The sequence below is a fragment of the Solea senegalensis genome, unplaced genomic scaffold (genome assembly GCF_019176455.1).
Source record: "Solea senegalensis isolate Sse05_10M unplaced genomic scaffold, IFAPA_SoseM_1 scf7180000015033, whole genome shotgun sequence".
Classification (NCBI taxonomy): Eukaryota; Metazoa; Chordata; class Actinopteri; order Pleuronectiformes; family Soleidae; genus Solea; species Solea senegalensis.
Genome location: NW_025321201.1, coordinates 137,445 through 155,062, shown reverse-complemented (window position 1 = coordinate 155,062; position 17,618 = coordinate 137,445). Strand labels below are relative to the sequence as shown.

Sequence of the window (17,618 nt, the reverse complement as noted above, 5' to 3'; positions counted from 1 at the left end):
TAGGGTCCCAAAACAAATTAGCAGATTTTTCCCAAACTTTTAGTTAAGATTGATGTGTTTATGTTTTAAAATAACAGCAATAAGTTTTATTTAATTTAAACATATCTGCTTGAGGTGCCAGATCCACTTCAGTCTGTTCCTGTCCTGCAGTTGAAGGTTCCAGATCCTGTTCCAATTACGAGGTTTATTTAAAAAAGAATTAAATAAATAAAAATCACCATCACTGCTACACTTAATAATGACACGGAGAAGAAAAGAGAATCAGCTGAATTTATTTGATTTATCTGAAAGGTTTTTGTGTAGCTGAGATACAGTAAAAGCTGACATACAGACCATTTCTGTGGTTTCACAGTTTGCTCGCGCACACGTTTCCTTCTTAGATGTTAAGTTTATTTTACGCGATAAAAAATCTGCGAGACTGAAAGCTGTCGTGGCTCAGGTGCTGTTGATGTGCTGCTTGTCAGGACGCTGCGCGTTGCTTGGGCTGCTGTTGTAGACCTCGCTGAGCTGGTGAAGATCCCTCAGCATTCCTGCAAACTGTTCCTCCTGTGAGCACACAGACAACCACCGTCATTCATCATCAGCTCTGCTCTCCACAAAGAGGTTTGGGGCCACGTGTGAAGCACCTATGAGTGTATTTGGACTGGTTTGACTTGCTGAGGCTGAGGCTTCTGTCGTTGCATTGCAACTTCTCACTTAAGTGGGTTACTGCTGATTGGAGCCAGCCCCAGCTTCTGATAGTGATACCTGTATTTGTCTCGTTATTACCTCTGCCAAGGAGGTTGCAACTTCCTGTCTGCAGTTTTTGACCGACCAATCTGGGTGGTGATCACCCAAGTATGTTCCCATTAGAGTTTGGTAAGAATTTACAGACTGATGACATCACAACATAAAACTTCCAACAAATCCACATATCTACATACAGTATCTACTCATACAATATCTACTGTATATATCGTCAAAACTCCTCAGATTTGAGCAGAATTTGGTATTTCACACTCTAATCTGAATCTGATCCAGATTACATATTTAAAATTGTAGCACCATTTATCAGGTTCAGATCTCAGTGACATCTTAAAGCCATGCAGGATTTTTCTTGTCGTCCGTTGTGGATATTTTGCGTTCCGCACACTCACCAGTACGTTCATTCGATCGACTGCAGCCACGGCAACGCTTAACTTCCTCTCGTCTTCCTCTCTCTCCTCCTCAATCACACCCAGCCTGTGACAAACAAACATAGGAAAAGGTGTTTGATCAGAAACAGCTTCTCCCTAATTTGACACCATTTAAAAAATGCCCTGCATGCTTTGTTGCCCTGCTACAGCCAGTGTTGTTTTTGGCAGCCATTCTAGATTTAGTCTTAGTTTGAGTCTTTTGGACTAAAACGCTTATTAGTTTTAGTCACATTTTAGTCATTTCTATATGTGATAGTTTTAGTCGACGAAAAGTCAAAAAAGTTTAAGTCAGTTTTAGTTTGTTTTGTTTTTTTCAGTCAGTTTAGTTTGATTTGTCAAATATACTATATGCACGACATACAGCACAGATGAAATTGCAGTCCTCTCAGACCCACGGTGCAAAACAGGCAGTAAAAAATAAACTTCTATAAATAGAAAGGACATAAAATAAACAATCAACGGTATTGGAGATTACCGTTAGGCAGAAACCTTTAATCTCCACATTTCCACTTTTTAACAGTTTTTTTCATGAATTGATGCCGACTTCATCATACAACAGTGTCACACATAAGTTTGACATGTCATTTCCTCCACCGGTGGTGCGCCGCAACCGACTCTAGATCGGCTTGGAAGGTGGTTTACAGCGAACCCTCGCCCGGACCTCGCCGCTTCCCGGGGCCGCGGACATGTGCCCTCACTTCGGCTTCTCCCGCCCGCCTGCCCCCGGCGCAACTGTCGATCGGAGCAGACTGTCCTCAGTGCGCCCCGACCGTGTCGCGTCACCAGGGCGAAGAGCGTAAATCGTCTTGAAACACGGACCAAGTCATTTTTAGGTTTTGATTGACAGATTACGCGCACAATAAGCAGAAATGTCGTGCACTCTGAACGCCTGACAAACCACACACTGACATTTACGCCCATTCTCGTCTCGTCAACGAAAACTCACACACGTCTCGTTATGTTTCCGTCGTCAAACATGAGATGTTCATCTTGTCACCGACTCGTTATCGTCATGAAAAAAAGGGGCGTCAACAAAATAATTTGGTCATCGTCAAATTGGCTACAGCACACCTGATTCAAAATGAATGGTTTGTTATCAGGCCTTTGCAGAGCTTGACCATTAGAATCTAAATCATGCAGGGCAGGGGTCTCCGAGGACCAGGACTGACTTACACCAAGGCCCCTCAGCTGAGAGCGAGTGTTTCCAGTGAAGCTCAACTGATAATCCAGGATGGTACCAGTGTTGTTTCCGTCAACGATGACGAAATTATTTTGTCGACGCCCCTTTTTGTCATGACGATAACGAGACAAACGTGGATCTTTGATGACGAAAACATGACGAGACGTGTGTGAGAATGGACGTAAATGTTAGCGTGTGTTCTGTCAGACGTTCAGAATGCACCACATTTCTGTCAATTAAAACCTAATCAAAACGGATCAGGTGGGTCGCGACATCGCCGCGGACCCCTGGCACCTGATTTACGTGTTGGGGCGCACTGAGGGCAGTCCGCTCTGAATGACAGTCGGGCCAGGGGAAGAGGGACCCCGTCCACCGGGTCCAGCAACAACCCCCCCGGTGAGGGGGGGCAGCCTGCGGGCGGGAGAGGTCGCAGCAAGTGCATATGTCTGTGGCCTTGGGAAGAGACAAGGTCCAGGCTGGGGGATATCGCTGTAAACCACCATCCCCCGAGCCTTTCCAAGCTGACCTAGAGCCGGTCACGGCACAACACCGGCGGAGGAAATTTCATTTTTTGCATCAATTCATGAAAAAAACTGTTGAACTATGTTGGAAAAAGAGTTGAAAAGTTGAAATCTGGGATTAAAGGTTTCTGCCCAACAACAATCTCCAATACTTCACTTGACGTAAAAGACTTTGTTTTAACTAAAACTGACTAAAACCTTTTTGCGCGTTGATGGATGGGAGTCAATGCCATAGCAACCTCTCAATAGGAACACTGGCAAGCTGCTCTTTTGATATTATTAGGCCATGTAGGTCAGGGTTTCTCAGTCCTGGTCCTCTGGACCCACTGCCCTGCATGTTTTGTTTTTCCTTGCTCCAACACACCTGATTCAAATGGTCAGGTCCTCAGCAAGCACTGATAATGACCCATTTATTTGGATCAGGTATGTTGGAGCAAGTAAACCTGTAAAACATGCAGGGCAGTGAGTCTCCAGGACGACAAACTGAACCCAAACAACTCCAGTATCGAGATGTTCTGCTCATAAACATATATAATTGCTTGGGCAATGACTGCATTTACTGATCCGGCCGTTCAATTCCATGGTGTTACCTGAAGGTGGCGCTGGTGAGCTGCTCCTCCCGCAGAGCCAGCATGCTCCGCAGCTCGGTCACCTCAGCCAGCAGCATTGCATTCTGGTCCTGGCTTTGGATGATGAAGTCCTCCAGGCGTTTCGCCATGTCCAGCTCCCGCTCCGTCACCTGCTCTATCCCCAGACGCAACTCCGACAGCTCCTGGCCGTGCTGATGAGGACGTCACAGACCGGCATGTTGTGAAATCTGACGATATCACGGTGCACCACATGACCAGGGCTCACTAAATTAAACCTCCAGTGTCAAACACTGAGGAGGGTTTATTTCAGGGGTCGGCAAGTAAATTTGTAAACAAAACTTTTCTTATTGTAATCGAAAGTTTCCAATTTTGTACAAATATCAAATCATATAAAAAACCTTTTAAAAGAAGTGTGATTTTTTTCAATCATCTGCCAGGCCAGATACTGATGCTGGTGGGCCAGGATTTTTTGGAGCCTTAAAATTAAGATTCTATGTGCACTTTAGGCAAAGGCCTTGCTTAATGGCGGCCGCCATCTTGTTCCGTGATATTTATCTGGCAGCCTGAGCAGATTAAACAGCCAGAGCATTTTTTTTTTAAGCTAAACAAAAGATTAAACCCTTTCTGGTATGCGAAGACCTCTTCCTGACACACTTGGGAAAGAAGAGCTTGTGCCAGAAAGTGATTTGGATCAGCTGGAGCACGTACAGTTTGTTACAGCTGTATCTCGAAATGTGCCAAATCTCAGCTGACATATAGGCGGAGTCCCACCCTGGACGCGTGGCCAGTCCATCGCAGGGTCACACACAGAGACAAACCACCATTCACTCTCACACATGTTTGCATGTTTTTGGACTGTGGGAGGAAGTTGAAGAACCTACGCACACACGGGGAGAACATGCTAACTCCATGCAGGAAGACCGTTGTTCGAGCCCCGGTTGGCAGCCAGGTCTTCTTGCTGCAAAGGCAAGAGCGCTAACCACTACAGCAACCGCGTGGCCCTTAAGTCATCATAACACACAACTATAGATCAAGTCTGTGGTAATAGTAAAGGTATGTCTTTGGTTGGGATGGATTCTGGTTTATGCATATGATTGGAAACTACTGTTGTTAAAGATTTGTAATGATCCATTATGACACAATATCATTTTTCACCTATTGAAATATCTGTAAAAGGCTGAACAGTAAATTGCAGTATTCCAGTTGCCAGAGTAGGATTTGTGGCTCCTATACCTTGTGGCTAAAGGGTTCTTTTTATTTTAAAAATTAAAGCCCACTCAATCCCACAGGTCCAGATATTTCAATAGGTAAAAGGTGTTGAGTGCTTTTTGACAGGTGTCAGTCACTAATTCTTATGCACTGGACGTTTAAAAAGGCAGCTTTGTTCGCCTCACCCTGTCCAGTAGGTTGATCTGCTCGTTCTCAGTCTTCATCTCACTTGATTCCTTACTGAGGCTGTTTTTGATCCAGGGAACTGGTTGATGTGTACGTTTGAGACTGGCACTCTGAAATAAGACAAAACATTCGGACACAAGACAACCAGATTTTAGTGACATGGGCACATGACCTGCTGGTGCCAAAGTAACAATGCTCACAGTATTTGGTGGCGAGATCAGTGGTTGGTTGGTCTCCATCTCTTGTTCGTGGTCGGTCGTCGGCAGAGCTTCAGAACTCGTCTGCCGCTTTAGGGCACGTTTGGCATGACCAGTGGGTCGGTGCGGAGCACTGTGGGTCCTTTTGATTGGTGTCCTCTCTTTTGTGTTCTTCCGAGTCCGAACGTCCCTTTTGAATAAATGTATAAATGTATTATTCCCCTTAATGACAACTGAGTGGAAGTAAAGGAGTTTGCTTATATTTTAGTGGAGGTGACTTTCCGTGCATATTGTCAGTTCTGTGGCAAACATTGTGGTTGTCAAACATTGTGGTTGTCTATACTCGTTCACAACCACTGCTTGGTGGACAGGGCTATTCACTCATTATCACAATCATTTGTTTAATCTGGTCTTTCACCAGGTTGTAAACTGAGACAACGGCCTGGAGGATCCTTGAGTTCCTTGAAAAGGTTCCTGGTATATTGCAGTGAAAATGTGACTCAACGTACCCGTCTCGTATGCCTTTGGCCTCCACAGGAAGCTGCTGGAGGGACGATTGGTGAGGACTGTATTTGCCCAAGTCTTTAGGAGGAACATACATTGGCTTGACTTGTCCTGGATTGCTGCAAGAAGGAAACTGCTTAGACAACATGAAACAACACCATGTTCAAGATCATGTTTCGCTAACAAGTGAGATCTGATCTAGGCTCTCAATGTACCTTCTAACCATGATCCGTGGTGCCTCAGGACCAAGTGACTCTGTTATCTGGTTCAGAATGGATGGCAGCGGGTCCAGCTTGTCAATAGTGTCCTGAGAAAGACAAGCTGCATGTGAGACCCTTCTGAGTAAAGAAGGCTAAATAAGTTTCTGGTATCTTCAGTGTTTGATGCACCCGAGGAAGCAAGTATCGTCTGTCAGATTTACTATATATACTTTAAGTTTATGACAAACTACACAGAAAGTGTTAAAGTCACAACAAAAGTGTCAATTTACCACCAATACCTATTAGGACCAAACACACTCTGAATTAGTTAAATTTAACACTATTCTATTGTATATTTGGTCCTCATTAGCATTTAGCTCAAATTCACTGTTTTAGTGTTACTCTAACAATGCAAATTTGACTGTGTATGCTTTATACAACTTTAGACTCTGAGTCTCCAAATAGGTTCTCAAAGACTGGGAATTCTGTATTACGACTAAGAAAGTACTAAACTAATTACCCAACGAGAGCCAGAGGTTTTCCACCTTACCTGATCCTTGAGATGGATGATGTCAACCAGTAGGCCGTGGAGCACGGCCAGGCGCAGAGGCAAATCCACGTAGCCATCGAAAGAGGTCATGGGGATTTCGGTGTCAAGACTGGACACTGTTTGGAGAAAACCCCTCATTCCATTCCAGTGCTGCTCCAGGAATTCATTCATAAAAAGCATGTACTCTTCCTTCTCACCAAACCTAAATCACAACAAACAATTAAATTTTTTTTCCATTCACATCACATCATTTATTCCTACAATATTTGAAAATACTTGTCACTAAATACGTTTTCATGCCAGCTAAGGTTGTAGCTCAACGATGGCATTAAGTTGCACAACTGTCAGAATACAAGGAGCAGCACGGAATCAATTTAGTGAATGATTTGTGGCCACCTCTGTTTTACTAGTTAGCAATTTTACCGCCACAATTGGTACCGTTTCAAACTAAAAACTAAAATATGAATTTCTTTGAGCTGGTCATGTAAACGATTGAGTCACAAGATTTGTGTAAAAGTGTCTGTCCAGGTGCAAGGCTGCTCACAAGGTGAAGTTGGCTAAATTCTGGATGACTTTGGCAGTTAACGTGAGGGTCCGCAGGGTGTTTGTTTCTGGATATGGCTGTGTCAGACCAAAGAGAGAGGGACTGAGGATAGCAGGACATAAGAAGCGCAGGAAGAGAGAAGCTGAGATCAGACGCTGGCCAATCTCTGGTCTGCTCCGGTCCTCACACAGCTCCATCCAACTGGAGAAGATTTTGTGTAACTCTTCAGGAAAAGGTCTAAGGGAAAGAAACATGTCAAAGATAAGCTCAGTGAATTATTCCCAACCCCCCATGTCCTTTCAACTCTCACCCGTGGATCTCAATAATCTTCTGCACCACCTCGTCGCAGGCGTCCTTCAAGTGCTTCTGGTTGTTTGACAGTTCAGTGGCAGGACATTTTCGAGGATCGACTTCACAGTTCTCCATTGACGCATAAAGACGAGTGATGAAGTCTCCTACAATGAAAAAGAGAACAATACAGTTCACCACAAACAAAACATCAAACAACAAGGTTTTTTTTAAAAAAGCCACCAAGTAACAATACCTAGTGTGTCAATGAGGTACTTCTGGCCAACTAGCTTCATATATTCGTCTATGGCTTTTGTGGCGAGTGTGTTCTCTCTGAAGATCAGTGCTTCCCTCTCTCCAAGACGCTCCACCTCTGCACTTCCCAAATCAATGAGGAACTCCTGAAGCATACACATTAAGTCCAGATTTTTATTGCTTATTAATACAGTTTTGTTTATTTCAGATCGTGTTTGATCCTATTGCTCACCTTGGCTTTGCCAATACTCTGGAGCACATGGACCAGAGCACCTGCCAGCTCTTCCTTCTCCTTGACATTCAGAAGTGGCTCCAAATTTCTGCACATCTCCACGTAATCCACTGTCACATACTCTGCAAACTCTTTGTATTTCTCCATGGGTAACACCTTCAAATTCTGGAAACGAGCCTTAATTCGGAGGGATGTCTGTGCCCCCAGCAGGTCTTTGCTCCCCGCTGAGCCTGAGGCCTTGTACGGAGTGATCGGATACCATTTCTCTTGATAGGTCCTTCCTCGGATATCAGCTAAAGGAATAGCCATACTGCCCAGTGGATGCAGGCTGGTCTCATCTTTGGAGTGGCGTTTTTTCTTGGGGTCGTCATCGCGGAAGAGATGCAAGGTGATTTGGGAGACGCACGGCAAGTTGTCCAGCTCAAAGAATTCACCCCAGAACAGCTGACACCCTCCAGCCACACCTCCACTGGCCCCAACACCTCCCGATGACCCGGTGGAACTGCCATCTGCCAGACTGGAGCGGTTCGATGGCTTGCCCACAGCTCGGCTGCTCGTGCGGGCGAACAGAGTGCCGTCTAGGTGTACCTCACAGTAATAACGCCGTTTGGGTGGAAGATCTTTAGCTTCATTTATCCACAGGCACAGCGAGTTCTCTGTGCGCTCAATGTTGTCCTGTGAACATTTAAATCTTTGTTTGAATTCACTTTTCTGGTGAAACATTTCTTAAAATAAATGGCTAATTACCTTATTGGGCTGGGCAGCCCGTCTTAGGTCTTCAATCCATCGGTCACGTTCAGCAGCTGAGGAGCAGCCAAAGCAGTGGGTGCTCTCAGAATTGATCACCTGTAGGTACATTAATCATTAATACTGTCAGATTCTTTCTTCCTTTTTTGGACAAAATGGAGGACATCATTTTAAGTCAAAGAGTACCTCAAAGCAGTACTTTTCCCCCAAAATGGAGCTGTGGACTGGCCGGATGACAGTGGTGATGTCTGCACTCAGATCCAGACTCTCCAGTGGATTGACTGGGATTGACACAGACTCCCGGGAACCATACCTTCAAAAAAGTAGAAAATGTCAAGTGCAACATATGAAAATCACATGAATGAGAGAATGAATGAATGAATGAATGAACATTTGTGGTTCTTGAAGACAATCACCCCACAGCGTACTGTACCTGCTTCCTTTGATCAGGCCGATGGAGTTTGGCTGGGTGTTGCTATTCCTCTTGGCCCTATTCTCCTGAATCCGTCGCTTGATGAGTGCCTATCAGTGACGAGTGCAAGTTTGACGGCAATTATGTTCTGCATAACATCAACAGGAAATGGAGCAAGCAGACGGATTGTTATCTCTTGGGTGAAATACTCACCCTCACACCACCGTCTTGGCTCTTTGGTCGAGGACCACCTGACAGGCCCACATGGTCGGGACTACATTCTGAGTGCAAAACAAATCTTTTATTAAAAACTCACACTCTCAAAACATTAGCCTGTGTTGAAATATTAGCAATCGGATTAGCCCATACAGGATGTGGGTTTTAGGTGGAGCTGTTTTCTGTGAAGTTTTCATGTTCTGTCACTTGTTTGTTTAACAGATAAAAGTACAAAGAAAATAAGTTTGGACAGTTTGAACAGTTGTACGAGTCGCACTGTTCTGGAAGGGTTCACAATTAGCAGGTTACCTAGCAACAGGTAAAAGTATAGGAATGTTAGATATTAAAGGCGCATCCACCAAATACATAGTGTTCGCAAGTAAGAATGGGTCATGGCTCACCGCTTTGTGCCAAACGTCAGGAGAGAATTGTTAGTCAGCGTAAGATTACAAAGTATTTAGCCTTTCACCATCTACAGTACAAAAACGTGAAATAACTAACGGTGTCAACGGTGAATGTGCGTGAACATCGAGCCTTCAGGTGGTAATTTACTGATAAGGTTATACAAGTAGCGCTGTTCTGGAAGGTTCCACGATTTGCAGGTTCCCTGGAATCAGATAAGTGTTGAAGGCTATTGGACATTAAAGGAGCAGCCACCAAAACCACTTTCTGCCAAAGTTCATGAGAGAATTGTTAGTCAGTTCAAAGACAATGTTCATTTAGGGTCTCAAGGTAAATTCTGGTGCTGAATAAATATGTGAACATGGAGCTTTCAAGTGGTGCGGTCATGTGATCATGATGGAAATAACCAAATGGGTTCAGAGGTACTTTTGGAAAATGCAACCTAAAACCAGTTCTGTTCAGAGACATCACACAGTTTTCTGACCTAAAAAACTAACCTGAGAAAGACGGTGGAAATGTATCATGTGGTGCAAAACCCAAAATGTGCGTTTGTCTTTGTTTGTAGTAAAAACAGACATCACACGTGTGAAGACATGTGTTAAGAGGAGGAGTCCTTAGCTTACCCAGAGCCCCACCACACACAAACCAGCGTCTGAATCCCATCATTTAGTCTGCAGGTGTCTCAGTCTTGTTACTCCTGCCTCAGTCTTTCTTCTTCTTGCTGTCAAAGTGCAGCCCAACACATTTTCCTTCTGAGCAGAACAGCAGAGCTACGACTGACTGTATCCTGTCTCCCTCTCTGTCTCTGTCATAGATCACACAAGGGGCGATGCCATCTTCCTCAACAACAACGAAAAAAACGTAAAGGAAGCAATTTGACAGTGACTCGCACGCATTAACTTTCAGCTATTTCCTGTGTGACTCTCTGCAGAGTTAGAGTTGCATTTTTATTCATGTGTGTGTAAATCTCTGTGTACAGTATGTATATATATATATATATACAGTGGGTACGGAAAGTATTCAGACCCCTTTAAATGTTTCACTCTTTGTTTCATTGCAGCCATTTGCTAAAATCAAAAAAGATCATCTCTGGAGAGACCTGAACTTGTCTGTCCACTAACGTTCACCATCCAACCTGACAGAACTGGAGAGGATCTGCAAGGAAGAATGTCAGAGGATCCTCAAATCCAGGTGTGAAGAACTTGTTGCATCATTCTCAAGAAGACTCATGGCTGTACGAGCTCAAAAGGAGCTTCTACTCAATACTGAGCAAAGGCTCTGAATACTTATGACCATGTGATATTTCACTTTTTCTTTTTTAATACATTTGCAAACATTTCTACATTTCTGTTTTTGTTTTGTCAAGATGTGGTGCTGAGTGAACATTAATGAGAAATAACATGAACTTTTTTGATTTTAGCAAATGGCTGCAATGAAACAAAGAGTGAAACATTTAAAGTGGTCTGAATACTTTCCGTACCCACTGTATATATGTATGTATATATATCTATCTATAGATCTATAGATCTATAGATAGATATAGATCTATAGATCTATATATTTGTCGCATGTAAACATTTACTGAGATTATGACTCTTATGGAGTCGCCCCCTGGTGGCTAACAGCTACTTCCATCCTGAAGGCTTTACTTTTCAAGCCAGAAGCCTCCACCAGTCTGTGTGTGTGTGTGTGTGTATACTTGTTTATGTGCTTTGTGAGGACCAGAAAACCTAAAAACCACAGGAAGTGGAGACACTGTCCTCACTTCCTGTCACTGCATAAAAACGGCTGTTTATGGGTTAGACTTACTTTTAGGGTTAAGGTTAAGATTAAGATTTAGGGATTGTGTGTGTGTGTGTGTGCGTGTGGGTGTGTGTGTGTGTGTGTAATTTAACCTGCGTCAATGTCCACAAGGTTCTGCATGCTGATGTTGGACAGGCAACTGCTGAAACGGTTTCGGGTCCACATCGTTGGCTGACACACACACACACACACACAACATTAAATGCACTTGTGGACATGAGTGTGGGACAGTGAAAGTAAACCACACCCACAACAAAACACATTTATTTCCAGCCAGATTAACAGCTGACCAAACGTATGCATCATCAGGATTAACAGGCTAGCTACAGAGAATAAATCTCCACGGTAACTCGTGTTAGCTTATCCTACTTTTGTGCTACCGAGTCAGGCTAACTCCAGCCAGGATAGTAATGATATCCCGGCCTTTACCTGGGTTTATGCAGTAGCCTGCAGGTGTAATACACTTGATGAACCACAAGGGAAGTTGGTGTGTGTGTGTGTGTGTGTGTGTGTGTGTGTGTGTGTGTGTGCGTGTGTGTGTGTGTACCTCCTCCTCTGGTGATATGAGAATCTGTCCTTCCTCGAGGACACACTTGCTAATGTCCCACAGAGGAACCTCCTGTGGTTGAGGCCAGTGTAGTCGAGGCAGCTCAGACGGCGGGTTGACCTCGTCCATGTCTGAGACACACACACACAAACATGAAGATTAATCACTGCAAGGGAGCAGCGGAGGACAACCTGAGGACAGGTGTAGGACAGCCTGAGGACCGATGTAGGACAGCCTGAGGACCGGTGTAGGACAGCCTGAGGACAGGTGGGGACAGGTGTAGGACAGCCTGAGGACCGGTAGGACAGCCTGAGGACAGGACAGCCTGAGGACAGAGGACAGCCTGAGGACCCATGTAGGACAGCCTGAGGACAGGTGTGGACAGCCTGAGGACGGTATAGGACAGCCTGAGGACTGGTGTAGGACAGCCTGAGGACAGGTGTAGGACAGCCTGAGGACAGGTGTGGACTGAGGGTGTAGGACAGCCTGAGACCCTGAGGACAGGTGACAGCCTGAGGAGCCTGAGGATGTAGGACAGCCTGAGGACAGGTGTAGGACAGCCTGAGGACCGGTGTAGGACAGCCTGAGGACAGGTGTAGGACACTTCGTGGCTTTGTCAGTAATTTTGCGATCAAATGGATTTCTTCTCCTTCAGCCACTGTGACTCCTTTGACCTTTGACCGTCCAATCAGAGGACATGAAGACACCAACACTATTGGACGCCGGCTAGAATCTGATTAAAACAACAGTTTCATTGTCGTTCACTAAATCCACCAGACTCCTCTGAGACAACACGTTTGCTAAATGTTGCAGATGAACGTTTGAAGTCTTTTGAACTTTGACCTACAGAGGTCACATGTTAGTATCGGCTCATTATGGCATTTTATCTCCCACATCTGTGGAGCTGCTGCTGCTGATGATGATGCTGCTGCTGTTGCTGCTGCTGCTGTTGCTGCTGCTGCTGATGCTATCACTGAGCGTTCCTGAAACGTTTTCATGACGTTGTTTCATGTACTTCACACACATTTTTGCATTTGTGTGTTCGGTTGTTCATGTTCTTATTTCTGACAGGTGAAGCGCTGTTCTACTGCGATAATGGTGTTACTTCAAGAGCTCACTTTTATTATTGTTGTTGTTGTTGTTATTATTATTATTATTATTACCCGTGTGTGCGTGGGTTCTCTCCGGGTTCTCCGGCTTCCTCCCACAGTCCAAAAACATGCAATGTGGGGATTAGTTAAATTGGACACTCTAAATTAACCATAGGAGTGAGTGTGAGAGTGAATGGTTGTTTGTCTCTATGTGTGTGTGTGGCCCTGCGATGGACTGTCCAACTGTCCAGGGTGTACCCCGCCTATCGCCCCATGTAGCTGAGATTGGCATAGCACCCCCCGTGACCCTTTGGTGGAGGATAAAGCGGTAGATGATGGATGGATTATTATTATTATCATTATTATTATGAGGACCCGAGCCACGAATGACAGGGGCCCAAACGTTTCCTGTCACAAACCTAAACCGTGTCGTTCAGGTAATTTTTGAGGGCGTTGACGTTGCTGAAAACTCTAAAACTGGGCACAGAGATCAGGTCTGGCCAAAATGCGATATTGGCATAGTTCCCAGAGCCGTGTGTTGCTCAAGGGCGTGAAGATGTTATCGACCAAGATGAAGAAAAAAGTTGACCGCAACCATGGCCTCAACTCAACAGGAAGTCGGCCATTTTTAATTTTGGCCTCCATTTTGGCGGTTTACACTCTAATATTTGTACTTTAGTTTTGTTTTCCCTCCTCTGATTGTTCCTGATGTCAGACGTGTTCAGTTATCCCCGCCCCCTGATGTCAGATGTGTTCAGTTATCCCCGCCCCCTGATGTCAGACATGTTCAGTTATCCCCCCTGATGTCAGTGTTCAGTTATCCCCCCTGATGTCAGATGTGTTCAGTTGTCCCCCCCCTGATGTCAGACATGGTCAGTTATCCGCCCCTGAGGTCAGGCGTGTTCAATTGTCCCGCCCCCTGGTGTCAGACATGGTCAGTTATCCCCGCCCCCTGATGTCTGACATGTTCCATTATCCCCGCCTCCCGACTGTAGCGGTTTGTCTCCGCTAGACTGGTTTGGGTGTCGCATTCAGCCGGTCCAAGCTTTTCAGTGAAACCAACAGAACCTTTTAAATAACATATTCCCGTCCTCGCCTGAGGGGGCGCTGCATCGAGAATGAAGGTTACGACGAGACAGTGTTGGTTCATGATATTAACGCTGATGCTTAAATGATAAAGAAAGCAACGGTCCTGAAACTGACTCCACCCACGAAAACCCAGCTCGTTAAAAACAGAAATGAATGAATAAATCATGTGTGTTGGAACTTTAAAGGTTCCGTGGCCGTACCTGGAAGCAAAGCCGAGGCGCTGTTCCGACTCTGCAGCCTGGGCCTCTTGAGCTTCTGGGACACCGTCCTGAGGTACTTCTTCAGCAGCATTCCTCCTCCTGCTCTCTGCGACGCGTCTGCAGTGGAGACGCCCGAGGCGTCTGCGGCGGCGGCGGCTGAGGACGAAGACGCCGCCGCGTGAGCCGAGCTGCCTGCACTGGAGGACGGAGACAAGACTGAGAACAGTGAGCCCGGAGGTTCGGACATTGCCCGTCTGAACGGGTTCTTCCTGCCTTTGTCGGGCTTTCCTCCGTCTCCACTTTTCCCACCAGACGAGTTCTTGTCCCCGGTGTCCTCGCTCAAGGCCTTGCGCCAGTTCTGCATCTTGTTCCACTTGTTGGTGGAGGCCTTCTGGATCTTATCCATGGTCGATGAAGGAGAAGCTGCTGCTGCTTCTCCTTCATTCAGGGTTCCTTTGGAGCCCGTGTGCCAGCGGTAGGTGTTAAGAGGGTCGGAGGCGTCTGATGTTTGTCCTGGTGGCGTCTCAACAGGACACTCTTTTTCCGTCTCTGATGATCCGAGCTGAGCTGCAGACTCTGAATCTTTCTCCTCAGTGCCCATTTCGACTCAAACTTCCTGCCTTTTCTCTTCAGGTCGCATCAAAGAAGGTTCAGAAAAACCTCCTCGGGAGACGTCGTGTGCTTCTCTGCGGAGTTTGTCGCCTGTAAAGAGGAGGACAAAACTTCTCTCTCTTGCGTCTCTCGTTTCCTGTCTTGCAGACGCAGCAGTTGTCGATGCTCTGCCTCTGCTCTGTGGTTTCATCTGCTGCAGCGCCTCAAACTCCTCTTTGCTTCCTCATTAGGTGACAGAGAAGTTCACCGACTGACAGAACTCTCACTGTGTTCTCACCAAATACTTCCTTCACCTCTTCACTTCCTGTTCTGCTTCTGCATCGACGGTTTTTCACATGGAACCAGGAGTTCTTGAAGAATTCAGCCTTTAATTTCTAACCAGTGCAAATGTGTCTCTGCAGCAAACAGTCGACCAACGTCAAAGGTTTTTAGACCCTGGCAGTTTTGGTTCACTGACGTCTTGTATCTCGGTCCAACAAGACCTCAGTGACCGTGACAGTGATTATGGGTCTAAAAGATCACTAATAATTATAATAATCTGATTTTTATAGGCAATTTACCGAGGGCGCAACTGCGGCACAGATCTGTGCCACGTGAACACTCAGGGTTAAAACCTGAGGTTCTGCTGTTTCACCTCAACTGAAACCGCGTGTGTTTGTTTTGCCTCCATTTCACAAACTCACAAACTGCTCCTCTGTTTTTTTATGTGACTTTTGAGGACACAGCCGGAGCAGTGAAGCCGCGTCTGCTGTCGCTGCAGCTGCAGGAGCACGGACCGTTCATCGACTGTAAGAAAATCAGTTTCCTGTCAAATAAAAAAAAAAAAAAAAAGAAGAGGCTGCACTTCCTGCCGTGTTAGGTTGGATCAGTCAGACTCTGAAAAACCACTTCCTGTGCTCTGCTCACACACAGCTGCAGCACGGTGAGAGAACAGTGGACAACGACTTCTAGTCTCGGATCATTTAAGCTGCTGTTTGTGTGTATGTGGTCACAGAGGTCACAGAGGTCGGCTGTGATGGTCAGGACAAACATCCACTCACTCTCAGTTCACCTCTGCACGTCTTTAAACTCCTCGGTCGAAACCGGGATCCAAACCGGTTTTGCTGTGAGGCCACAATGCCAGCCACTGCACCACGGTGTGACCCCAAACCATCAATCAATCAATCAATAAATCAATCAGACACTAGAATAGTGTTGATTTAATCACAATTAAAACTAGAACCAGAGTGCATTTAACTCTTTTAATGTTATACGATTATTAAATAAGTTAATTATAACGCTATTTAAGAGTGTATTTAACTCTTTTATAGTTATATGATTATTAAATAAGTTAATTATAACACTATTTAAGAGTGTATTTAACTCTTTTAATGTTATACGATTATTAAATAAGTTAATTATAACACTATTTAAGAGTGTATTTAACTCTTTTAATGTTATACGATTATTAAATAAGTTAATTATAACACTATTTAAGAGTGTATTTAACTCTTTTATAGTTATACGATTATTAAATAAGTTAATTATAACACTATTTAAGACTGTATTTAACTCTTTTAATGTTATACGATTATTAAATAAGTTAATTATAACACTATTTAAGAGTGTATTTAACTCTCTTAATGTTATAATGATTATTAAATAAGTTGATTATAACACTATTCTTTTAATGTTAAGATTATTAAGTTAATTAACACTATTTAAGATTTTAACTCTTTTATAGTTATATGATTATTAAATAAGTTATTATAAGCTTTTAAGAGTTATTTAACTCTTAATATTATTAATTACACTATTTAAGAGTGTATTTAACTCTTTTAATGTTATACGATTATTAAGCAAGTTAATTATAACACTATTTAAGAGTGTATTTAACTCTTTTAATGTTATACGATTAAATAAGTTAATTATAACACTATTTAAGAGTGTATTTAACTCTTTTATAGTTATACGATTATTAAATAAGTTAATTATAACACTATTTAAGAGTGTATTTAACTCTTTTAATGTTATACGATTATTAAATGAGTTAATTATAACACTATTTAAAATGTTATACATTATTAAATAAGTTAATTATTACACTATTTAAGTGTATTTACTTTTTAATGTTATATTATTAAGTAAGTTAATTTTAACACTATTTAGAGTGTATTTAACTCTTTTAATGTTATACGATTATTAAGTACTATTTAATGTATTTAACAATGTTATCTTATAAGTTATTAAATGTATTTAACTCTTTTAAGTTAATTATAACACTATTTAAGAGTGTATTTAACTCTTTTAATGTTATACTTATTATTAAATAAGTTAATTATTAACACTATTTAAGAGTGTATTTAACTCTTTTAATGTTATACGATTATTAAATAAGTTAATTATAACACTATTATAACACTTTTTAAGAGTGAAGTTGGTCCTTAATCTGAACTGTTGTTAATTTAATGTGAAAATAATACATTTTAAAAGTGTATTTAACTCTTTTAATGTTATACGATTATTAAATAAGTTAATTATTACACTATTTAAGAGTGTATTTAACTCTTTTAATGTTATACGATTATTAAATAAGTTAATTATAACACTATTATAACACTTTTTAAGAGTGAAGTTGGTCCTTAATCTGAACTGTTGTTAATTTAATGTGAAAATAATACATTTTAAAAGTGTATTTAACTCTTTTAGTGTCATGTGAATAATAAAGGATTGAATTTTAACACTATTTCACTAGATATTTGGTCCTAAAGCTCAACTTGTGTGAGATTGATGCAAAAATAGTTAATTTTAAGACTATTTAAGAGTGTATTTAGCCATTTTAGTGTTATACGATTATTAAATAAGTTAAATTTTAACATTATGTTATAG

The 17,618-nt window shown here is 43.0% G+C and overlaps 1 protein-coding gene across 1 annotated transcript; it reads right to left on the bottom strand.

Annotated features, from left to right (window-relative positions):
* Positions 1-256: 256 nt before the first annotated feature.
* rasal3 (RAS protein activator like 3) lies at positions 257-15,026 on the bottom strand. Its single transcript, XM_044017054.1, has 19 exons — positions 14,139-15,026; positions 11,759-11,889; positions 11,304-11,382; positions 9,004-9,071; positions 8,812-8,900; positions 8,565-8,691; positions 8,379-8,477; positions 7,632-8,306; positions 7,401-7,545; positions 7,167-7,311; positions 6,857-7,093; positions 6,313-6,514; positions 5,778-5,869; positions 5,568-5,681; positions 5,062-5,248; positions 4,861-4,971; positions 3,467-3,657; positions 1,137-1,221; positions 257-546 (listed from the first exon to the last, which is right to left on the bottom strand). The coding sequence occupies exons 1-19, from the start codon at positions 14,737-14,739 to the stop codon at positions 436-438; spliced, it is 3,489 nt and encodes a 1,162-aa protein (XP_043872989.1). The 5' UTR covers positions 14,740-15,026; the 3' UTR covers positions 257-435.
* Between the last annotated feature and the right edge of the window lie 2,592 nt (positions 15,027-17,618).